General features: G+C 49.1%; 1 protein-coding gene across 5 annotated transcripts in view; it reads left to right on the forward strand.

The window, feature by feature from the left end:
- LOC135226475 (single-strand selective monofunctional uracil DNA glycosylase-like) overlaps nucleotides 1-24,982 on the forward strand; it is a 183,968-nt gene that overhangs the window by 149,124 nt on the left and 9,862 nt on the right. For 4 of the 5 annotated variants that reach the window (XM_064266081.1, XM_064266080.1, XM_064266082.1 and 1 more), the window contains exon 5: nucleotides 24,270-24,422. The exons of the other annotated variant lie outside the window; for it this stretch is intronic. In XM_064266081.1, the coding sequence (XP_064122151.1) occupies nucleotides 24,270-24,422 (153 nt within the window). The remainder of the gene's footprint in view (nucleotides 1-24,269; nucleotides 24,423-24,982) is intronic. 5 annotated transcript variants of the gene reach the window in all.

Genomic DNA, 24,982 nt, shown 5'->3' on the forward strand with positions numbered 1-24,982 from the left:
CCCCATAGTAACATTGCCCCTGCTTCTCCTTCCTTTTCTTCCATTGATTCGTCGACGGAAGTATCGGGAGATTGCCAGGGTAATATTTGTAATGAAGTCCCCTCTTCCTCGGGAGTTTTTTCGGTTCCCGGGAAGGGTGAGGTTTTTTCATCATTCTCTTCTCTTCCAGAGTCGGAGGCGTTCAAAATGGCGGCGATTTGGAAGACGCTTGGGCTAGGGGGTACCCCGTCCTGGAGGGGTTGCTAGTGCATTTTGTGGAGGCTCACACCCCCCTCCCGGCCTCGTCTCCACCGGTGGGAGCAGTCGGCCATCTTGTATTGCTCCGCCAGTGTCTGCCGCCGCCTTGTCTCGGAGTGATGCTGCGGCGTCAGCCCCGTTGTTGTCGTCACGGGGCCCATCTTTGTGTATTCCTCCACCAGTGGCGTCTCTTTCCCCCTCGGTCACGGGAAATCATGATGTCACCACCGCTTGTGAGTCACTCTCATCGATGGCGTATCCCAGTCGCCTCCTCCGAGCCACCTCTCTTAGCCGTGACGTCATCTCTGCCGCCCAGTTCGAAACATCTCCTTCCGCTTTCTTGGAGCCTTCTCTGGCACATCAGTCCGAGATCATATGCCAGGCAGAGCTTCAGAGGCTGGACTCTGTTTTAGATGTGAAGTTGGCTGCCTTATCGGAAGGGAGGACTGGTAGGGAACGCGTTGCTTCGTCCCTGCCTTCTGAGAAGAGTGCGCATAAGAAGCTAGTGCTGTCTTCCTCTCCCTCTTCCCCCTCTACGCCTCGTGGGCTTATTAAGTGTTGGAAGGCTAAGGACTTTGCCCTTCCTTTGCCGCCGAGGAAGGAACAGCACGGACATGTTCCCGAGAGTGCTGTGGTTTCGGGCAATGTTAGTGATGTGTTCTGCAGGGGTTGCTTTGCCGCCGAATCTTGTACTTGCAACCACTCCACCCCCCACCCCGTCCTTGCACATCGCGAGCGTGTTGCAACCTCCCCCGTCTGTGCACGTGATGGTAGTGCTCCTTCTTCTCCCAGGCCTATTTGTCGCCGTAAAGTGAGCACAGGGGTGGTGCAGCCGGAGTGTTTGCTTGCTTCCAAGTCTTCCACTATAAGGGATTCTCTGTCAATCTCGAGTGCTCGAGTTTCCCCCCCATCTTACGTACGTACGGCCGCCACGCCCATGTCTGTTCATGGACGTCTGGAGTCACCTGTTGAGGTAAGTGATGTGCCTAATGTTACAGTGGGTCCGTCTCAGAGGCTGACGCTTGGACCCAGCCCAGATAGGCTAGTAGGGGTTTCAGACTGTTTGCCTACTAACCCTTCTGTGAATTTTGGTGAAGAAAACGCATTAGAGCTAGCTACATCCTTCTCTGTTGTCGGTCGCCGGTGCCAGACAGAGCAGAAGAAGGGACACACGGAGTTTCTGTCTTCCTTTTCGGAGGTTTTTGATCTCATTTCTTGGTTCAACAATTTGGAAAGTTAGGACTCAGGCTCGGTCGTCTTACACTCCTTCTTGCTTGGAAGCCTTGGTGGGAGCTACTCAGGACCCCAAATCATCTCTCCAGCTGCCGTTGTCAGGCCACGTTCATTCGGTCTTGCAGAAGGTTAACAGTTCACTTCGCTCTAGAGGCTCTACCAAACTCCTACCCCTGCCTCTCACAAGACATAGGAAGTACTATGCTACAAGCTCTGCATTTTTGTTGTGACGCCACCTTAACCCAGACGTCATTCGCCTGAAGCCAGGTTTGACTTTGGAACAGGTGAGGTCAGTGACTCTGTCCTTATCTCCACAAGATGCCTTAGCTTTGGAATCTAGGGCGGCCTTCATGTTGCAAACGGTTTCTTGGCTGGACCTCTGGCCTGTGGTGATTGCCAAGATAATTTCCAACAGGTCCCCTGATGGGTTGGTGAGTGCTGCCTCGCTTGCCAGTCTTTTGCAATCCGGGGGCAAGGCGTTTTCTTATTTGGCTCTCCTCAGTGCCAATTTATGTGCTAATCTTCTTCTGGTTAGGAGGGACCCGGCTTTGTCTAGGATGGAGAGGTCGCTTGACACCGAGTCTTTGCTGGCCTTGAGGAATGGTGATCTGTTAGAATTGCAATTTTTGTTTCCACGGACTGAACTCGACAATGGGATAGACTGATGTCGGGCTGACACTTAAGACCGACTGGTGCACCAAGCCGTGTCTAAATCAGAGCCCTGCCCTCGGAGACGTTTGGCTCCCCCTTCTCCCCCGGTCCAGCAGCAATCGAGGAGATCGTCGCCTGGTAGGCCATTGAGAACCTCGAGTTTGGAAGGGCCTTCCCGTTCGACACAGCCCAAGTCTCAGGATGGACGCCCCTTTCGCTCTCGTTCCTTTAAACCAAGAAGAGGCCCTAGGGGCAGAGGTCAAGGGGGCTTTCGGTAGGTTGGGCGCCTCTCCCTCTCCTGCGCCACGGGTGGGGGGGTGCCTGGCTGGCCATTGGGCCAAGTGGCAGTGTTACGGGGCAAAGTTGGTGGTAGATGTCCTTCGGGTGGGATACCTGTTGCCATTCGACTTCTCTCCTCCTCTGTCAGACAAGCTGCAGCTCAGGAAGACGTATCCCCCAGATTCTCTGAAGTTCTTGGCTCTTCAGGAGGAAATGCAGAAAATGCTGGACAAGTATGCGATAGCCGAAGTAGTGCATCCGTCCCCTGGGTTTTACAGTCACATCTTCTTTGTGCCCAAGGCGTCGGGAGGATGGAGGCCCGTGATCGACTTATCCACCTTGAATTGCTTCATCAGGAAGACGGTTCAAGATGGAGACCCCGCGCTCGGTGTTGGTAGCCGCAGCCGTGAGGGAAGGCGACTTCATGCTGTCGATAGACTTGAAGGACGCATACTTCCAAATCCCTATTCATCCCACGTCCAGGAAGTTCCTTCGCTTCTCTCTGGCGGACAAGATCTTCGAGTTCAAAGTCTTGTGCTTTGGGTTGACCACAGCCCCTCAAATGTTCACAAGGGTCTTCTCTCTCATGTCAGGTTGGGCCCATGCTCAGGGGATCTGTTTGCTGAGATACCTTGACGCTTGGCTGGTCTTGGCAGTTTCCAGGGAAAAGCTGCTGCAAGACAGGGATCGTCTTCTTCAGTTCTGTCTGGACCTGGGCTTATTAGTCAGCCAGGAAAAGTCGAACCTCGTACCCACTCAAAGGATTCTTTACCTGGGCATGGTCATGGATACGACAGTGGCGAGAGTTTTCCCGTCGGATCAGAGATTGGAGAAGTTTCGGGCTTAGGTGCGCAACTTCCTCTCAAAGTCGCATCAGTCAGCTCATCAATGGCAGGTTCTCCTGCAATGGGGACTGGGGGAATTCTGGTCTCCGGCGGGGGACTCTCCCCTGTTTTTGGTCCCACTGTCTTTGAAAGTGAGAGAAGACCTTCGTTGGTGGTTGGACGACCAGAATCTATTGAAGGGTGTCCCTCTGGGTTCTGTCCCTCCGGACTTCCTTCTGTTCTCGGACGCCTCCCTCGCAGGTTGGGGCGTGCACTTAGGCGGCCTCATCGCTTCAGGCGTTTGGGGTTTAGAGGACAAGCAGCAGCATATCAACGTCTTGGAGTTGAAGGTGGCTTTCCTGGGTGTGAAGGATTCAGGAATGGTAGAGGTCACTCGTCGTTTCTCATGTCGGACAGTACCACGGTGGTAGCCTACGTGAACAAACAGGGAGGCCTAGTTTCTCAGCAACTTCATGCCTTGACCGTCGAGCTTCACCAGTGGGCAATCAACAATTTGGTAGAGCTCTCAGCCAGGTAGTATATCCAAGGGAAGCGGAACGTGGTCGCAGACAAACTCAGTCGCCGGGATCAGATCTTAGTCACAGAGTGCTCCCTTCATCAAGTGGTGGCAGACAGGCTTTTCCAGATTTGGGGGAGACCCATGCTGGACCTTTTCGCGACACGTTACAACAGGAAGCTGGAGGTGTTCTGTTCAGTGGTCCCAGATCCCTTGGCATTGGCAGAAGATGCATTCCAACATCCCTGGGACAACCTGGAGGTGTATGCCTTCCCTCCGTTTTGTTTGATCCATCAGGTTCTGAACAGGCTGTTGGGTTCTCAGGGTCTCAGAATGACTCTGGTGGCCCTTCTGTGACCTGAGGCGGAATGGTTTCCAGATCTGCTATCGTTGTTGTCAGAGATTCCAAGGGAGATTCGCCTTGGCGGCATCTCCTGTGTCAGCCCCATGCGAGAAGGTTTCCACCAGTCAGTAGAATCCTGTCTCCTCACGGTTGGAGGCTATCAACTATCTCCTCCGAGAGAGAGGCTTTTCTCAGAAGTCAGCTGGGCACATGTCCAGCAGTCTTAGGAAGTCAACCTCTGCAGTTTACCAAGGCAAAATGGGCGATCTACTGTGATTGGTGTTGTAAACCAAAAAGGTTTTCTCCACTCGCGACTCTATTCAGCGAATAGCAGACTTTTTAACCTTCCTCAGAGACGAGAAACATTTGTCTGTGTCTGCTATTAGAGGCTACAGGTCGGCGCTGAGTTTGGTGTTACGCCTGAAGGGTATCGACATCTTCTTCCTGGGAACTTTCCCTGCTAGTTAAGGGTTTGAGCAGTCGTCTTCCTCTAGAGAGCTCAAGCCCCCAACATGACAACTTGTCGAAAATTGCATTTTTCCTAACTATACAAACCTGAGGTCCTTTAACAATAGGAAGGTAACTAGCGGCAGCTGGGACGGTCGTAAGCTTCGAACAAGGGGGAGAAACGGTAGTTTAACTGCTTGTCCGATCGTGCGCGCGCCCAAGCGCGCCCGAGAGGTGAAGAATCACTTTTGCTTTAGGCCCAATGCAAAAAGATTGCAGAGTGAGGGGTGGCATGAGGTGGGACTATATGTTAAAGGACCTCAGGTTTGTATAGTTAGGAAAAATGCAATTTTCGACAAATTGGTCCATTTGTTCCGATACGTAATACAAAACCCTTCGGTCCTTTAACAATAGGAAGACTCACTTCTTGTTGGGGGAGGAATCTGAGGTCTTTTTGGTGAACAGACTGGTGTTCGTCCAACCCTGGATGTGCCTCCCTGGTCGTAAGAGCAAGGGGAGGGATCCAAACCTCTGTCCGATTGATCGGGGTGTGCACCGCAGGATCAATGGTCAGACCTCTGGGTGGCCAGTACTAAGAGAGAGGCAAGCGTATCTCTTCGTACCAGCAAGCAAGAACTTGTTCCTGTTTGCAAGAGACAATCATAAAAATGATGGGTTTGTCTCAATTTGGCATCCACTTCCTCCCCCTTGTTGGAGGAAAGTGGTGGATATTTACTCCCTATCCCTACTGAAAGGGATAGGATGGTGCTCTATTGAGTAGCTTCACCTGCATCTAGTCCTTAAACCTTACCCAGCAGGGTGACGACCGTGTCCCTCTACCCAAAGGTAGAGGGGAGAAAAAGATGGAGAGGAGCCAGTCACACTCTCATCATCCTATCCATTCTTACGGTCACACCAGGACTCGATGCTGTTCAGCCTGCGAGGGTCTGGGCAACTACTACAACGTGTTGAGCAACCACCACGGTTTTCCCAAGGAAAAAGATCCAAGGAACTGTGGGGCAATATCCTGAAGGTAGAAGGAGGTGCATGCGGTCCGGTTGGACCAGGCGCCTGCCTTCATTACCTGCGCCACGGAGAAGTTCTTGCGGAACGCGAGAGAATGATGAGAAGCGTCCACACTCATCCTGGGTGTCGAGTTTCTTCAGACAGCTCCGTCGCACCTTCACAGGACAAAGCAGCATAGCCTTCGTATCGGAGCGGTGACGTCCATTAGGGAGGGTATTGTGGAAGGACTCGAACCAATCGTCAGTTACCGAAGGGTTCTGAGTCTTCGCTACGAAGATCGGTACGAAATCGAGCGTCACAAATCCCCCATCCCTTTGTGCTTGACTTCTCAGAGAAGTCATGCAGTTACCTAAGACGAAAAGAAGGGAATAGTCGTATGGACATATCTTCTCGACTTTGGTTATGTACAGTACTCATACTGACAAGCTATTAAGACGAAGTAATGATTGCTCTGGAACAACCGAACTAAGTCCACAGCATAGTTCGTAACTGACTCGGGCGCTCTGACAGCTGCCGACTGACTGGTTCGGAATCAGTAGAGGCAAGTTGTCCAAGCATCCGGGTAAGTCACGTGACCTTCGCCCTTTAAAAGAGTTATGCTGAGAGAGCAAACAAATAAAATATTTGTTAGTCACGATGCCGGACGGCGCGGCGATGATTCTCTTAATGCATAAGCTCAAAATAAAAGGCGAAAGTCAATTGCCTTCAAAAGACCAGACCGAGGTCCCTGATGGCAAGAAAAATCTCATAGACGTTGAATCTCAGCTTAAGGAAGAAACAACACTATGTGACGTTGAAGACGAAGGTAGGCAATGAATGCCAACCTACGTCTTCCAGCTGAATCGAGAGAAAGGAATCTCAAGATTCTAAACCTGTGCTTACAAATGACTGAAAAACGCTAACCGCCATTTCATTGCTGTCCGTTGTGCAATGAAAGCGGGGCGTTCTTCAGTAATGAAACACAGGGGAGAGCCGCCTTGAAGAACTGCTTCTCATGGGCTGAACGGTTTGGAAGTAGAGCTGGCAGGTGTGGGAGTAGGCGATGTCTTTAATACATCTGCTAATCCGGGGTGAACAATGAACAATTGTACACCTCCGAATTACAAGATATTTTGAGGACAAACTCAGATTCCGCAAAAATCATTCGCATTACGGGATGGATCGATGCAGCAAGAGACTATTACAGAATTCTGTTACCAGTGCGGTAAACAGAAAGATGAGAGTCGAATAGATATCTCTGTTTAAAATTCTCGCAATACCGAAGACGATGAATACTAGCGTTTCTCAGCAGTAGATGGTCATTCATGTATGCGAGAATCCAGGTTAATCAGAGACTTAAACAAGTCCGATGATTGTGGCAGAGATACGGTTTGTTATTCAATCAAAGCAGGTGAGAAAGACATAAACAACCGTCTATCTCAAAGCGGCAGCTGATACTGAAATGCCTCGGGCAATTCAATACGCAGTAGCTGTCGCTGACTCGTCATCCTGAGTTGCCAAGTAATCCTTTCCACGAAGGAATGCGTTCGGCTAGAACCACTGAGCATAAAAAGATATGCTCGTTCAATTAGAATACTTTTCGTCTAAGTCGCAATCCATAGAATAACCAGGATATGCGCCTACCCCTCGGACCATTCAACTGCTTAGCAGAATCATGTCGCGAGGTTAATAAATACGTAGTATATTTGTAGGATTCTGAACAACGATCTCCATCCTAAATTCTTTCCTTCAAGAAACAAAATAAGGATTGGAGATCGACCACCTTCGTTCTCTACTTAAAGAGAGTGAAGGAGAAGTCTTCCTCGAAGGAAAGCTTCAATGGTGAACAGAATACTAAGACGATAGTTCCAGCCAAACTGGATATTCCCGTCCGTTCTTCTCTTATCCAGGTTGGTCGCCTACTGTGAGTATAGTCTTCTTTCAGCAGCAGTCTTATTCCTAATGCTAGAAATTCCAGGAATTCGAGCATAGGCGAGGTTCCCGATATCGTGTAACATATCGGGGATTCTCGTCGCGCTCACTTTGGACCGTGGTCTCGCCTAAGTGTTTGGAGATCGTAAGAAACTCTAACACCTCTTGAATGCGCTAGAAATTCCGTAGAATTCTAAGCAGTCTGCGAAACCCCACCGAATTCGTCAAACGATATCGGCTGGTGGTCCCCTCGATTCCCGTAGAAATCGAGAATGGGGCAGGATCCCTCCTCAACGACCGGGGCTTACGTCAGGTAGGACCCGAAGGTCCCCCCTGGTAGCGCAGTCCCCAACGTGGGATCCTACAGAGAAATCTCTGTAGGATCCTTCCCCTTTCCCTCGTAGCCGTAAGGGAAGGAGAGGGAATGGGGGAAGGGGGAGGAATTGGATACTGCTCGCCTTCCCAGTGGAACTAGCAGTTGGAGAAGAGTAGGAGCAGCCATCGCCTTGCGGCGATGGCCTCTAGAGTCTGGGAAAACGTATCGTCAGGAGAAAAACGTTTTCCCAGAGGAGGGTTACGAACTCTCACTGTAGGTAAGGGTCTGCCGCCACTGTGAACGTCGTCTGGGTGGGGCTGATCGACACCTGACAGGAGAGAGCCGATACCGTCCTCCGACTCATTCCAGTCCTCGTCGAGGTCGAAACCTCTCAGGAGGACCGAAGGAGTATTTAAATACGGTGTCCGAAGACACGTAGAAACGCCGCTCGTCGAGTAGAGGAGGTGGAAGTAGCTTGATCGACCGGCCAGAACTGAGAGAGCCTTCTTGTCCGGAGACGAGAGACTCTGGTTCAAGACAGAATCGGCGGCAAAGCTTCCGATCGCGGCATACCCACCGTCGGGTTTGGTTCCCTCTCGGGCCCCAAAACGACTCGAGGCAGAGACATGGGCTCTGCTTGGTGGAGCGGCGATCCTTCCCCCCTGGTCGTTGTGCTGACGAATCAGTGCAATAACCTGGTAAAGTTACTCTGAATCTCGGAAGTTACAGCGTCTTGAGGAGTAGGTGACCGTTCCGACCTCCCTCCAACAAGAGCAGCTCCCAGGACCCTCCTCCTTCAGAAGAAGGACCAGCAACAGATCCCTGACGGTTGCCTCCCAATCACTTGCGCGTACGTCCTGGTTGGTCCTAAGACCACCTGGCCACGTCGGCGGCGTCGTGACGGGATCGTGAGCGGCGCATCTCTCACGATCACTCCTATATACCTCGCTCTTCCTGGCGTATGCCGAGGAAGTTGAAGGTTATCGGAGAGACAGAACTGACGCTACCCCCTCTCCCCCTGACGGTCGCCTCCAATCACTTGCGCGTACGTCCTGGTTGGTCCTAAGACCATACGTGGCACGTGCGGCGTCGTGACGGGATCGTGAGCGGCGCACCTCTCACGATCACTCCTAGCTACCTCGCTTCTTCCCGGTGTAGCCCGAGGAAGTTGAAGGTAGTGGAGAGACAGACCTGACGTTTCCCCCCCCGCTCGCTGGCAGAACCAGCGTACGTGTGGGGGGGCTGCAGCCGATCACCAACCCGCGGTGGGGATCGATCTGCAGGCCTGGCCGTGCCGCTCACCTGTGGCGAGCGGCTCGACTGAGCACGTCGACCCCGGTCCCGTGCGTCAGACGAGCTGCTGCTGGTCACCGTATCCGCCCGGTCCCTGTGGGAGCGGCGGTCAGGTGACCTGCAGAGCTCGCTTTCGCCGTGAGGGCGGTGAGCGTCCTCGCGGCACGTCAAACCGCTGGTACCAGCCGAGGCTGGTACCGTCGGTCGAGGGGACCTGGGGGACCTCTTCCCAGCCTCAACCCGTGGCCGGTCAGAGACCGTCACGTCGACCCGAGGTACCGGCTGGTCGCTGCGAGAGCGCGCCGCTGGCCTGGCGAGGAGTCACCTGAGCGGCTCTCGACAGTCTTCTGCTCCGTGCCTCGGTCATGACGCTGAGCGAACTCAGGCGTCTTAACTTTGGCTGCACGGTCACCCAAGGAGATCGTTACACTCGGAACTTCTCGCGGACGAGAAAACGAGCCGGTACCTGGCTTAGCAGCAGAGCTGCCAAGACCAGGCGAGGGTGTACCAGCGGTAGCCAGCACACCCTTGGTCCCCATCTTCTTCTTCTTCTCAGAAGGGGAGACGGGCCCGTTCCCGAAGGAACAGGAGGACCAGCAGAAGAACCCCCCCGTCACACCGGAATGTGACGAGCCCTTCGAAGTTCCGAAGGAGTCTTCTTAGGGGGAATAACAAAACCCGGTTACCAGCTGGTCGCTGCGAGAGCGGCCGCTGGCCTGGCGAGAGTACCCTGAGCGGTTCTCGCCAGCCTTCTGTTCCGTGCCGTGGTCTTGGCGCCGAGCGAACTCTGGCGCCGAAACTTTGGCTGCACGGTCTCCCGAGGGAGAGCGTACACTCGGGATCTCCCGCGAACGAGAGACCGAGCCGGAACCTGGCGTAGCGGCATCGCCGCTAGCACCAGGCGAGGAAGTACCAGAGCTAACCGATACTCCCTCTGGTCCCCGTCTATCTCTTCCTTACGGAAGGGGAGACGGGCCCCGCTCCCGAAGGAGCAGGAGGACCAGCAGAAGGACCCCCCGTCCCACCGAGGTGGGACGGGCCCTTAGAAGTTCCCGAAGGAGACTTCTTAGGGGGGGGAGGCAGCATTCTTCTTCTTCGGCTTATGGGCCTTAGAAGTCGAAGGGGAAGAGGCAGCAACAGACGAAGACGAAGATGACACCTTCCTCTTCTTCGTCAGCTCACGCAGGACAGTCGTCAGGTCCTCCATCCAGGCCGGAGTCGGGCCTATTGCCGAAGCAAACACGGCCCGACTGCACCTGTCCGGAGAAGGACCTGGGACTGGGGAAGACACACCATGGGCGGCAGGACCAGCATGGACAGGCGCAGGAACCAGGAGCGACAGAACAGCAACCAGCTCAGGAGAGGCAGGAACAGCGGCAGCGGTAAACACAGAAGGGACAGCCAAGCCAGTAGCGGGAACCACATCAGCGACAGGTAACGGCAGGCCCAGCCATCGCCTCGTAGAATCATCGGCAGCCAGCGGGGTACTGGCGGCCGGTCCAGGGGCGAGCTGCTGGAACAGCGGAAGTCTGGGGCAGGCAACACGAAGAAAACACAGGCGGCGGCGGCATACCCCTCCTCGGTACGGCGGCGACCGGCCCTAGAAGCGGCAGACGGCGTCACCGACACAGCATGGGAGTGTAGACCAGCGGGGGGAAGCAGCATAAGCGGCCGTGAAGGTTGTAGTGGAGACCACTCCAAGGTCACCGCCCCAGACCTCGCTAGACTCTGCAGCAGATCGTGGATGCTAGGCACGCCCTGCAGCCGCAGTGGTCCATACCTGTCCAAGGTCGTCTCCCACGGCTGTAGCACCTGCGGTAGCACAGACAGATTAGTAAGAGGGGTTCCCTCACGCACGGGGGGGAGACATGCCCCACCCCACCCCGAACGGAAGGAAGACCCCAAAAACAAAATACGAGGAAGCTGAGCGGGGGGGCAGGAAAGAAGACGAAGAATCGGATACCAAGGGAGTCGCGGGAGAGCTTTGCCGACGACTTCCTGGCAGACCTTCGCTTCCCCTACCCCGCACAGCGGTGAAAAGTAATATGAAAATGAAACAGAATACTGCACTTGCGATTCACTTCATAGAACTTAAAGAGGGAAAAATCAATTCCGGTAAGAGCGGAAACTTGATCCATAATAATATGATGCTATCATAAATATATATGAAAATGAACAATACTGCACTTGCTATTTTCACTTTCACAGCAATAAATCGTAAGGATTAATTCCCGGGTAAGAGCGGAAATTGATCCAAAATTAAATTTGATGCAATTTAATAAATGAAAAATGAAAAGAAAACTGCATTGCGAATCACTTTCATTGCATTCTATTCATACAAAAATAAGAGGCTCTTGCCGAGCGCAATCAAGCTCTCGGCAACGAACGCACAGGGCAAAATATAATGAAAAAAGAGTACTTACATCTTTCAATTACACCACTTTTTCGCCCAAAATACTGACTCGGCGCGAAGTGCGCCCGCCCTCGGCACCGAGACATAATTCAAGGGTTTCAATTCATGAAAAGAGCGGAAAAAATCGCCGTCTCTACGCGATAGCTCCATGTTGATTCATAATTAATATGAAAATGAAAACAGTGTACTTACAGTTTCATTTTCAAGTCAAACCAAACCATTAGTAAAAAAACACAATATAAACAAAGCATACGACGATGAGCGGGCAGAGAGCGATGACGAACACGTCTTCACACCCGCAGCCGAAAGCAAAAGTGATTCTTCACCTCTCGGGCGCGCGCACGATCGGACAAGCAGTTAACTACCGTTCTCCCCTTGTTCGAAGCTTACGACCGTCCCAGCTGCCGCTAGTTACCTTCCTATTGTTAAAGGACCGAGGGTTTGTATTACGTATCGGAACAAGTGGGATTTTTCCTTGGTGCTTAAGAGCTTGACTGAGAGTTCATATGAGCCCTTGCGCCGCTCATCTGATAGGAACCTGACGTTCAAGACAGTTTTCCTTTTGGCTTTGGCATCTTCCAAAAGGGTAGGAGAGCTCCACGGTCTGAGTTATGAGGTGAGGCACACCAGGGGTTGGAAGTCAGTCTCCTTCGAATTTGTTCCGGAATTCGTGGCCAAGACCCAAAATTCCTTGGTGCATGATGACAGGTTCGCTTCGTTCTCCATTCCGTCACTGACTGACTTTGTGGGTGGTGATGCTCTAGAGCTTTTGTTGTGCCCTGTCCGGGCCCTGCGTTTTGTTTGATCCATCAGGTTCTGAACAGGCTGTTGGGTTCTCAGGGTCTCAGAATGACTCTGGTGGCTCTGCACCTTAGACCAGGCTGCCGCAGACTTTTTGTCAGTACAGGCCGTACAAAGAAAGAGGTGTCTAAGAATACTATCTCTTTTTGGATATGGGAAGACATCAGACAGGCATACTTGACTCTTGATGATTCCATCGCAGGCTAGAGCACATGACGTTAGGGGTATTGGTCCTTCTCTGGCTTTCAAAAAGAACTTGGCTGTACATAGAGTGCTGAGCGCTGTACTTGGTTACGCCAGTCCACGTTCACTTCCTTCTATCTTAAGGATGTTGCCCACAGATCTATGGACACATTTTCCCTGGGTCCTGTGGTGGCTGCCCAACAGGTTGTGTAACTCATAGTTGCCCTTAACGGGGCACCTTTGTATCTTACCTAAGATGATTGTGTGGATGAGATGAAGTGTGAGTTGGCTGGCCTCCTTCTTTCTCTTGTACCTTTCCTTCTTCCTTCGGGCGTTTAATTTTGGAAGGAATGGACATGTCATTTGCTGGACTGGTCTGATACAGGTGAGTGAGGTAGTCATACTGGTAGTGTGGTCGTGCAGTATTCAATATCTTACCCACTATTTAGTAGCATAGGCTCCGCTCCTGGGCAAGGAGGAGTCGGGAGTACTACAAACCCTAATGCCCTGGTTTGTTTTTTTGGACAGTCAAAGTTTTTCTTTGGTTCCCTATACAATGGTTATCCCATATATCATTGTACATCACTCAGGTTCTGAGTGGTTAGATTTTAGTGTATCTAGCTTCTCAGTGGGCTTCATTCCCTCTCTAAGAACTATTTCTTTTAAGAGCTGGACTGGCGGATAGGCCATCAGCCAGTCTAGGATGTCTTATACCTCCCTCCAAGTATGAGTCTATCCTATTGTTGAGACCAAGGGTTTGTTCGCATATGAACAAATGACAAATTTTTTAAGACAATTTGTATTTTTCATAGCTACAAACCTGAGGTCTTAACATTATACTGCCCGCCTCTAGCCGCCCCTCTTTTTGTTAAGTCATCCTGAATTGGGAAAGACTGGTGTAGATGTTCGGCATTTGACCACTCTTCACCCGATCTATGCATGCATTGCCAGATACCACAAGATTCCTTGCTTTCATCTGCTTTTTTTACCGGATCCAGCTAGGCGCTAGAAATTATCCTATTGTTAAGACCTCAGGTTTGTAGCTATGAAAAATACAAATTGTATTAGAAAATTTGTCACTTTTCTGGATTGGACTTTTGCAGTGTTAGCCAGGAAAATTGAAGATTGCCAGTCTCTGGATGAGGATTTTTCTGCGGACTGGCTCAATTTGTTGTCCTGTGTGGACAGGGCAGTGAGAAATGGTTCAGGGGAATTGGCCGCCCTATTCACTATGGGAGTACTCAAGAAGAGATAATGGTGGTGCTCCTTCACATCTTGAGGAGTAACCACGAACCAAAAATTGGCTTTGTTGTTCTTCCCCCTGAGTAAATCTCACCTGTTTCCAGAAGAAACCATCAAGCATGTACTGTGGGACCTCAAGAAAAAGTCTACCAATGATCTTCTGTCTCAGTCAGCGAGAAGACCTAAGGAACCTCCAGAGGCAGGAGCCAAAGCTTCCCCTCTACAAAAGCATCCCTTTCGAGGAGGTAAGTCGAGGTGGCAGCAGAGCCAAGGACTAACCTACGAACTGCTTCCAAGTCTACCAAGAAACTTTCCTTTAAGACAGATAAATGATCGAAAGATCCTTCACACACCTGTGGGGGCAAGACTCCATGACTACTGGGAGGAATGGAGTCGAAGAGGAGCAGAACAGTGGGTAATACAGGTGCTTCGAGAGGGATATGCGATCCCATTTACGCAGGATCCACCACTGTCCAATACACCTGTCTGTTTGACAGCATACTCGACAGGATCAACAAGAGCTTTGGCTTTAGCCAAAGAAGTAGAAGAGTTCATCAACAAAGACGCCATAGAGGAGGTAAACAGACATGAACTCCCCAGGGTTTTACAACAGGCTCTTCATAGTCCCCAAGGCATCAGGGGGATGGAGACCTGTTTTGGACGTAAGCACTCTGAACCTCTTCGTCCGGAAGACGAGATTCCGAATGGAAACCAGTCGATCGGTAATGTTGGCCATCCAACCGGGCGACTGGATGGTGTCTCTCGACATGAAGGATGCATACTTCCATGTCCCCATCCATCAGAGCTCCAGGAAGTTCCTGAGATTCATCTTCATGAAGAGTCTTCCAGTTCAGAGCCCTCTGCTTTGGTCTGTCAACCGCCCCTCAAGTATTTACTCAGATTCTCGCTACTCTGGGAAAGTGGCTGCATTTGATGGGGATCAACACAGCTTTCAACTTACACGACTGGCTCCTGAGAGCCAGATCCAGTCGTCAGTGTGAAGGACTTGGAGAAGACGCTTAGTACTTTGACACAGCAATTGGGTATTCTAATAAACACAGAGAAGTCCCAATTGATTCCAGCTCAGAGGATTCTCTATTTAGGGGTGATACTAGACTCTCTAGCTTGTCGGGTTTTTCTCTCCCCGAAGAGGATAGAGTCCTGCCTGTCAACAGTCCAGCAATTTCTGGTTCGCCCGTCCTGCTCAGCTCTCGAATGGATGAGCCTACTCGGGACCCTGGCTTCAGTGGAGAGTTTTGTCAGGTTAGGACGCCTGCACATGAGGCCGCTTCAGTTCTTCCTGAAAGCAAATTGATCTCAGAAGACAACCGGACTCACTAGTATTTCCCCTGACGGAAGAGATAAAGGTGGATCTTTGTTGGTGGCATTCGAGGGAAAGATTACAAGAAGGAATTTCCCTAGTCGTGTCGAACCCCGACCTGCAGTTCTTATCAGACGCCTCAGACAGCGGATGGGGAACCCTCCTAGGAGACAAGAGAGTATCAGGTCTGTGCACAGAATGAGAAAAGACCTTGCACATCAATGGGAAGGAATTGAAGGCCATCCTCTTAGGGCTACAAGCATTCGACCATTTAGTCACCGGAAGAAACATAGCGATCAACTCGGACAACACCACAGTGTTGTCATATGTATGGAAGCAGGGAGGGACCCACTCATTCTCTCTCAACAAGATAGCCGAAGATCTCACCTGGACAAACGAGAAGAGGATCACCCTTTTTCCAAGATTCATCCAAGGAAAAATGAACGTGATTGCAGAGAAACTGAGTCGGGTGAATCAGGTGTTACCAACAGAATGGACTCTGAACGAGAGAGTGTGTCAGGACCTCTGGAAGCTTTGGGGAAGACCATCAATAGACCTGTTTGCCACATCAAGGAACAATCGCCCCCCCATTTTCTGTTCTCCGATTCCAGAACCATTAGCATGGAGAACAAATGCGATGCTGCTAGATTGGACAGGACTGGACGTTTATGCTTTTCCTCCCTTCGGGATGATAAGAGAGGTCTTAAACAAGCTTTAATCGCACCAGTTTGTGACAATGACCCTAGTAGCTCCATTCTGGCTCAGGAAAGAGTGGTTCCCAGACCTTCTCAATCTGCTGGTGGATTTTCCCAGACTACTTCCACAAAATCCATCGCTTCTCAGACAACCCCATTTCAACCGATATCACCCCAAGGGTTGTCCGCTCTATCCCTGACAGGATTCAGACTGTCAGGAACCTGGTCAGAGCAAAAGGTTTTTCGCGAAGGGCGTCAGAAGCTATTGCTAGCAGCAGAAGAAGCTCTTCTGCCAAGCTCTACCAGTCCAAGTGGAGAGTCTTAAGGTCATGGTGCAGATGACATAGCATCTCTTCTTCTGAAACATCTATAACAGAAATTGCGGAATTTTTGTTATTTCTGAGGGACACCAAGAAGTTAGCCACTTCAACTATTAAAGGATATAGGGCCATGCTTACATCAGTATTCAAGCATAGTGGCCTCGACATCTCGTCAAATCAGGACATCAGTGACCTGATCAAATCCTTTAGTTCCTCCAAGATTTTCAAGCCTGAAGAAGTGGAATGGAACTTGTATGTAGTTTTAAGGTGGCTCAACGGTCCCCAATTCGAACCGTTGAATTCGGCAACCTCAAGAGATGTAACTAGGAAGACACTATTCCTAGTCACCTCAGCCACAGCAGGAAGAGTAAGCGAGTTGCAGGCGATGAGTAAGGAAGTGGGTTTTGCCCAGGGCAATGCAGTTTGTTCATATGTAACAGACTTCCTTGTTAAAAATGAGGATCCTTTGAATCCTTGGCCCCGTACATTGTGTCTGGTCAGAGCCATCAGACACTACATGACTAGGACAGGAACTGTGAGAGGAGAGTAGAACTGACTCTGGTGCTCGGTGAAAGACCCGTCTCGGTCTCTTTCAAAGAATGCAGTGTCCTTTTTCCTGAGGAGTTTGATCCGAGAAGCGCATGCCCAAACTCAGGAACATGCTCATAGGGTGCTGAAAGTGAAGACGCATGAGATTCCTGCAGTAGCAACGTCTTTGGCTTTCAGACAAATTATGTCTCTATCCTCCATTATGCAAACAACATTCTGGAGGTCGAAATCGGTGTTTGCATCACACTATTTGAAGGAGGTAGAAAGTACTTACAAAAAATGATATTGTTAAGATACAATAAAGTTTTGTACATACTTACCTGGCAGATATATACTTAGCTATAGACTCCGTCGTCCCCGACAGAAATTCGAATTTCGCGGCACACGCTGCAGGTAGGTCAGGTGATCTACCGCCCCTGCCGCTGGGTGGCAGGAATAGGAACGATTACCGTTCTAGAACCAGATTTTCTCTTCCACCTGTCTCCTGAGGGGAGGTTGGGTGGGCCATCAATCGTATATATCTGCCAGGTAAGTATGTACAAAACTTTATTGTATCTTAACAATATCATTTTTTGTACATGGAACTTACCCAGCAGATATATACTTAGCTGATTGACGACCTTGGTGGTGGGAAAGAGACAACTATTTACTGAATAGACAGGTAAACACATACGTTGTAGGTAATAAATAAATAAAACCTTGGTTCCTACTTGATCAGGCGGAAGACTCCATGGCTAAATGCCTAGGAATCTGCTTCGCCTCAAGAGCCTCAGCGAGGATGTGACCTATGGCTAAGAGTTCTTGTGGGTCTGTCGATGGGTCTTATCCATTTACTCGACAGAGCCTCTTACATGACAATATGCCTATGCCTAGTGGCATAATTAAGGAGCACAACACCGATCCCGATCACCTGATCCTAAAACACGAGGGTTAGTGCTTAAGTTGAAAAGAGTTATCTACAAACTCCTTTCAAAACAAAAAAAACCCAAAGAAAAAACACGACGTTAAATAAAATTTAAATCACTAGTTAAGGATCAGTATCTGATCCCTATCCCAGCAATGTATCCGCAGACACGTATCAACCAAGAGAGAAGGATCCCTCGAAGGTTATCTTGACATCCTTCGGATAATGGGAAGTCAACACAGAGTTGCATCTCCCGTATGTGACAGCTAATATGTCCTTATGACATATTGTTAGGGAAAGAACAAGAATTCGGAAAAGCTCGCACTTCATGCGCTTTTAATTCTCAGCTGTTTGAAGGAATCATCAATGCAATTATCAAGTGCTTAGGAGATCACAATGTCTCAAAGAAGGCCAGGGCGTTCTTTGATATAGATCTCTTCTGGGTGAAGCCTGGAGCCTGGCTAGCGCTTCGTGCCTGGCAGGCGCCTAGCGCCTGTCTAGCGCCCTGCGCCGGCTGGAGGCCTTGCCTGAATTGGCGCCTTAGAGCCTGGCTGGAGCCTTGCGCCCTGAATGGCGCCTAGAGCCTGGCTGGAAGGTCGCGCCTAGATGGCGCCTTGCGCCTGGCTGGCGCCTCGCGCCTGGCTGGTGCCTGATTGGCTCCTCCTTCCTGGCTAGCGCCTCGCGCCTGCTGGCTGGAGCCTTGCGTCTGGCTGGTGCCTTGCGCCTGGAAGGCACCTGGAGCCTGGCAGAAGACTTCATGATTACTGTCTATGAGTCTGCATGCCTCAAGAGTTTCAGCGAGGTAGGGACCTATGACTGACAAACCCTTCTGGATCATGTCAATGGGGGCTAGCCCGCTTACACGACAGAGCCTTCTCGGATCGTGCCAATGGGGGCTGACCCACTTACATGGCAGAGCCTTACCTGTATCATATCAATGGGGACTAGCCCTCTTACATGACAGAGCTTTAGGTTTCTCTTTACTGGAAGGAGCCTTGCGTCTGGATGGATCCTCAATCCTGACTGGAGCCTAGCCTTGAAGGAGCCTGGCACCTGGATGGCGCCTGGCTGGCTTCTAGAGCCTTGGCTGGCTCCTAGAGCCTGGCTGGCTCCTAGAGCCTGGTTGGCTCCTAGAGCCTGGCTGGCTCCTAGAGCCTGGCTGGCTCCTAGAGCCTGGCTGGCTCCTAGAGCCTGGTTGGCTCCTAGAGCCTGGCTGGCTCCTAGAGCCTGGCTGGCTCCTAGAGCCTGGCTGGCGCCTCGCGCCTGGCTTGGCTCCTCCACACTTGCTGGAGCTTCGAGCTTGAAGAGTCTCTAGGGGCTGTCTGGCAATGTCCACATCGGACACTCTTATATCTGTCCGATTTGTTCGCCTCTGGCGCATTTGCGCCAGGTTGGAGGCCCGCTCCTTCTCAGTATCCGACCATGACAGAGTTCCTTGGAACTGTCCGCCTCTGGCGTTTTTCGCCTGTATTGGCATTTGGCGCTTGGCTGGCGCTACATTGTCCAAGAGTCCTGAACAACCACATAGTTTATCAGGAGACTGGAGAAGGGTGGAAGAAATTCTTCCCCTTTGAGCTTTTGGCCCCTGGCAAGGGGAGGTGATTTTAGTCAGTACACCCAGTAGACGAGGCAGGATATCTAACAATACGAGAGAGAAGAGTCTTCCTCCGAGGAGGATCCTTCGTGAACACTTCTTTTGCAACGAGATCTCTTCTTACATGTTGATGAGGTTCCTCGTTGCAGAATCTTCCTATCCTTGCCCGAAGGAAGGGAAGGAGTCTGGAAGTCGAAGGAGACTCTGAGCTGAAAATTGGGCGGAACCCTGATTTCTAGCTCTTATTGTATCCTTCTGAATACCTTCTGGGAAGCATTTTAGAGCCCTCATCGCACCCCGAAGACTCTGTAGGCAAACGTTTAAACCATCTCTTCTTCTGTAGATGAAAATGTAAGTACCCTGCCTGGGCAACTAAACTTCTATCTGAAAGCGTTGCGTCAGGAATAGAGGGATTTATTTCTTTTGCCAGACATACTATGCTGGCAAGAACCCATTGCCGAGTCTCCATTGAATCTGATGCGAGATTCCAATGCACAAAAATTCACTTGTCTTCTTGGTCGTTTAGGGCTAAGAGAAACAAAGAATCCTTCATAAACTTCCTCAAAGAAGTTTGATGAGGAGCAGTTCCATTTTGGTCGGAACACGGAATCTGTGGCCACAAAAAAAAATCCCATTCGAAGTACATGATATCCTACTCTTGTCGTATTGCGGTATCGTATAAGATCCCGAAGATCTTAATCCTCTGTTATCTCTAATTCCCTTTGTAGAGACAGAGTATATGCCTTTTACTGCGTTCTTTGATAGCAGATATATACATAGGTGATTCTTCCCTCTGAAAGTGAAGAAAAAACCCTCGCTATGTGGTTCACAGAGGTATCGGAAGAGGACAGTTTCCTCATTCCATCTAGCACGATCTGCAGCAATTCTATGTCTTAGCCATGACTATTGTCATTTACCTTGAAAAAATCTCTCATTTATGTCCACTTCTGGTCAGTCTGCACGCGGACAGACTCAGAGTGGAGAGGTTTTATAGGTCTATTTATAATAGATTCTGATAGAATATCCAGATACTCTTGGAAAAAGCCTTACGAAACATGCTGTGAGAAAAGAACGTGACTTCTGTGAATCCAACCTCTCTAAGGCCAAAATGAGGCATACATCCTCTCTTCCTTTGACGCCCAATATCTTAATATCTGTTAAGAATTTATAACTAGGGGAAAAAAGGCTAAAGTTTATTCCCTTCTTTAAATTTAAAGATGTCTTATATTGCTACTCTCTTGGTTTGAGGAAAAAGAAGCAGTCTAAAGAAGCCTGTTCGTCTTCTACCTTACAAAGAGATCTATGAGAAGACTTTCCGCAGGTTCTCACAACTCTTTTCAATAAATGTTAGACATACGTTAACAGTTATTATCTTGATCGAGAAGGTTCTCACGGACATGCAAAATCTTGCATCGAACCTCTTATGATCGTTACGTTCCGTGTCTGTTCCCAAATAGGTTCTCTTTTGTTAACGCGAACAGGGGCAGAAAAAAGAGATTCTCGATGCTCTTTGCGATATGAGAGTGTCGTGGAATTGGCCTAAGTGATTAAAATAAATCATTTCATCATTCCTTGTAAGCGCCACCCCTTTTCGATTAAATGGGTAACGAAATCAGGAACGAATCTTGCCGTTACCGAGCCTGCTGTCCGAGAGGCTACTGGACTCTTAGGTTAATTAACTCGCTAAAACGAGAAAATATCTTGGATGGTGCTTCTGGCGCGGCAGGCGCTTCTGGCGCAATTTGCGCCAGGCTGGCGCTTCCTTCTAGTTCTTTTTAGGTTATGTGCCATAACATCTATGCCTTTATGGTACCCGACATCCTTCACATGTTAATTCCGTTCTTAGTGGGAAAAAACTTTTATATACGTAGTATAGTCCATTCAGGGAAACAACTTCTGCCACTAAGAGAATGTTTCCCATCCGACTCACCCAACTTCTCTTGAGCAATATCCGAATTTAAAAAGGTTGTGTGCGTTTCTCGAAAGGATGAGAGAATTATATATATCGCGCTCTGCCGTATTAGAATCCTTTATAATACTGTCACATTGTGGTAAACAGCATTAATCTAGGAAACCTTTGTAAGGATACTAGGAATTCTGTAGTTAACCTCGGTATGTGCATAAGACTTGACCATACCGTAGTCTTAAAGTGAATTCTCTACTACATTCATCTTCTCACTAAGCATGTACTCTAATAAGCCATGCTTTCGTAAGCATGAGAGCATTTATACAATATAGAGTCCCGCTGCGTTAGAATCCTTTAAAAATGTTACCTACGGTAAACAGCATTGAAATGTTGTAATATCTTTCTTATTGAAAGCTTCTTAGCAAAAGGCAGACAATATTTTATTTATGTTTGCTTAACTATCCCCTCAATCCGAGGCTAAAACCACGATTGTAGGGGAGAGACACGGTTATTCATTCCATCCCGCAGGAGAGAGACATGTGACCGCCCACCACTCATGAACCGACACCTACATGATACTGCGTTAGCAGTCTCGTTAGCCGACTGGCCTTACTCTTCCAGAGTTGCCAGCTACTCCATTTAATAAAGGAATCTTATAAAATTATTATCGAACTTCAGGAAGTTCTTATAATGCATATCTAAGCGAAACAAGACTTCGATAAATCTAGAAGCTAAGTAGGTGTTGTCTTAACAATCCCTTTAAGCGTAGTCCTTCCTAGGAAATTCCTGGAAGGATACTGGTAATTGAGTTGCTCAGCAAAGAAGTAACTATGGTATGTGCTTATGATTTGCCGTATCGTATTCTCATACAGCAGATACTCTACTACCTTCTTTCCCTGCCGAGGCAGATAGAGAAAGGATATCTGGCGCCTGGATCCTTGCACCTAGCGCCCTGGAATGTTCTGCGCGCCTGGAATGTTCCGCACGCTAGAAAGGAGACTCGCTCCTGGAACGTTCCGCTTGCGTGGAAGGTCCCATGCGCCCTGACAGTTCCGAGCGCCTACTAGACCCCTTTTAGAAAGAGCCTCTTTGCCCGGAAACGTTCAATGGAAGGATCGTTCTGATTGCCACTCTACTGTAAGGCTCCTTGCTCTAGCCGTCTGTTTTTTCTGGCGCAATTTGCGCCAGGCTGGCGCTTCGTCTCTTTGAAGGCGCCTTGCGCCAAGAAAAATTTTCTAGAACGCGGCTCGCGTTTGGTTGTAGGAACGCGCTCGCGCTAGTCTGTCAGCTGGAACGCCTCGCTGCTGGCTATAGGAACGTAGCTCACGCTAGCTTGCTGGAACGCGGCTTCTGGCAGCGGCTGGCTCTTGCTCAGTGTTCTCTTAGTTTTCAGAGAACGCGCTAGATCATCGCTCCAAACATACATTCTTCGTCTTTTCGGATGTAAGATGAAGAGACGCACCTTTTTTTAAGGATGCCTTATCAATGGCTATCCTTGGCAGTCTGGGACGTTCTACAGAACCTGCCGAGGGGAACGCCCGACCGTGGGGGTTCTCCCTAACCTTCCTGCGGCTGTCGACTTTCCTCCTCCACTGGGTCTGGGAGTTTGGAAGAGGTCTAGCCTGGAAGCGCTACGGAGCCGATCAGACACACCCTCCACTGCACTGGGAACACTATATTCACTTCTTACCTTTTTAGAGCTCGCCTTTTGAGCTCCATCCATTTATCTTTCAAATTTGCACATATGAATTTGTAGATTCTGTGGAGTAAGAAGTGATGAAGATGCAACAACTACTAGAATTGTCAATACTCTAACTGCTCGTTAGTACGAGAGCTCTTAAAGCTTCTAAAGGAAAGCGTATCTAGTTATATGCTTTCTGACTTCCTAAAGTAGGAAGTTAGATCTTATATTTCCTTCATCAAGTTCTAACACTTATACACGTATTAGTGAAAAAAAAAAAATCAATATTTCCTTATTGCAAAATATAAGTGTCTACCGAAAAAATTCGGTAGTTTCACGTAATATATTCTTCGAAATTTCGAAGCCAAATTCATTAAAAAAAAGTTAATAAAGCGTATGCCAAACCAAAGACCCAGTACTTCCCTGCAAAAGACAGCCCAGAAGGTCGATGGCGATGAAAAACGAAAATCAAGTCAGGAGGTAGCAACAACGTATGTTGACACTACCGCGACAGAGAAAATCTGGTTCTAGAAAAACGGTAAGCGTTCTTATATTCCTGCCAACCCAGCGGCCAGGGGCGGGTAGATCACCTGACCTACCTGCAGCGTGTGCCGCGAAATTTTTTTGAATTTCTGTCGGGGACGACGGAGTCTATAGGTAAGTATATATCTGCTGGGTAAGTTCCATGTACAAAACTGCTTTAGATTGGGACCGTTGTCAGTAGCAGGAATGGTGTTGGGAGAGGAAGCATAGGGGGACCCAGTATGTATTTTCCCTCTAATATCTCCTCGCCTTGAATTTGAGGTTTTTTGAGTTTGTGGGAAGCCTGGGGGTACATGTACCTGAAGTACCCACCAGTTCTTATATCTGGTTAAGGGTATCATATGGTTTTTAGTGTAGGTAATGGTGTTGTGTGGTTTTTATCTGGTCTTTTCGCCCAGGGCAAAGGCAAATTGTTGTTGTTTTGTCAGTCATCGGTGTACTTCCATGATTGTAAAAATCCCACCATTAGTGGGGACGACCCTGGCCTACAAGTGATGAGAGTGCTGACCAAAGGCAGTATTTACCTGTAGCTGCTCTCTCACAAGGTAAGGTACTGCAAACATTATACATAATGTGAGCACATGATTATTGTTTTTTGTTCATAAAGCTGTCCATATACCCACCTTCCGGGTAATGTGGAGTCAGCTAATGTAATTGTCTGGTAAGTCACTTATGTGAAAATGGTATTTTAATGATAAAATAAGGTTTCACATATACTTACCAAGCAATTACATAATCAGAGCCCTCCCTCCTCCCCACAGATGGACGTTGCAGCTCAACGAATTGAAGAGTTTAGCTCAGCAGTACTGGGTATTATCGAAAGTGGGCGGGATCTGTATCACCTACACAAACGATGGCAGTGCCGCCACCGCCACCAAGAATTTGAATTTTCGACTGCCAGGTAAGAAAGCATACAGCTAATGTAATTGTTTGGTAAGTATATGTGAAACCTTATTATATCATTAAAATATAATTTTTGTTTACAGTAGATTGTTAATGGATGTATTGATAAATAAGTTTTGATTAATCTTCGATTGCAGGTGAAAGAGCGTTCAGGTCTAGAAAAAATCTGTGATGTAGCACTTGTTGACACTGTAAAGCTTCTTGAAGTTGAACGCCTTGTTTGTGTTGGAAACTATGTAGCAGAGAAGTCCAAATTGGCCCTTGGAAGGGCTGGCTTGGAAAATATAAAGGTACTGTAATAATTAGCTTTGTTCATACGCGAACAAACCTTCTTAACAATAGGATAATTTCAAGTGCCTAGCTGGATCCGGTTAAATCGCAGATGAATGCGAGGACTCTTGTGAGATCTGGCAACGCATGCACTTATCAGAAGAAGAGTGGTCAGCATCAGTCTTTCTTAAAACTGCCTGGACAAGAGTTGTGGTTGACCTCTCTCGGCCTTTACCTGGTTCATTGCCCGTTTTCGCTTGTGTTTGAGTGTGTCTGTGTGTGCTGTTATTGTGGCTTCTTTTGCTCCTTCTCGGCCTTGTCAACATGTGTGCCGTAGAACTCCAGGTTTTCCGTGCTCTCGTTTTTTGGCTTCAGTTGCAACGGATCCACACGTCACTTGTAGTATAGGTGCCATTGTAACATTTGTACAATAACGAATCCCTGCATGGAATGCTGTGCGTGGCCTAGAGAGCAGCGGAAGTTATTTTATGGTAAGAGGGAGCATCTTAGGGTTTCTACTCTTCCTTCTTGGGAGGGGTTTTCTTCTCTTCCCGATGCTTCGTCTCCTGCTGCTGTGACA

The sequence above is a fragment of the Macrobrachium nipponense genome, chromosome 14 (genome assembly GCF_015104395.2).
Source record: "Macrobrachium nipponense isolate FS-2020 chromosome 14, ASM1510439v2, whole genome shotgun sequence".
NCBI classification, from domain to species: Eukaryota; Metazoa; Arthropoda; class Malacostraca; order Decapoda; family Palaemonidae; genus Macrobrachium; species Macrobrachium nipponense.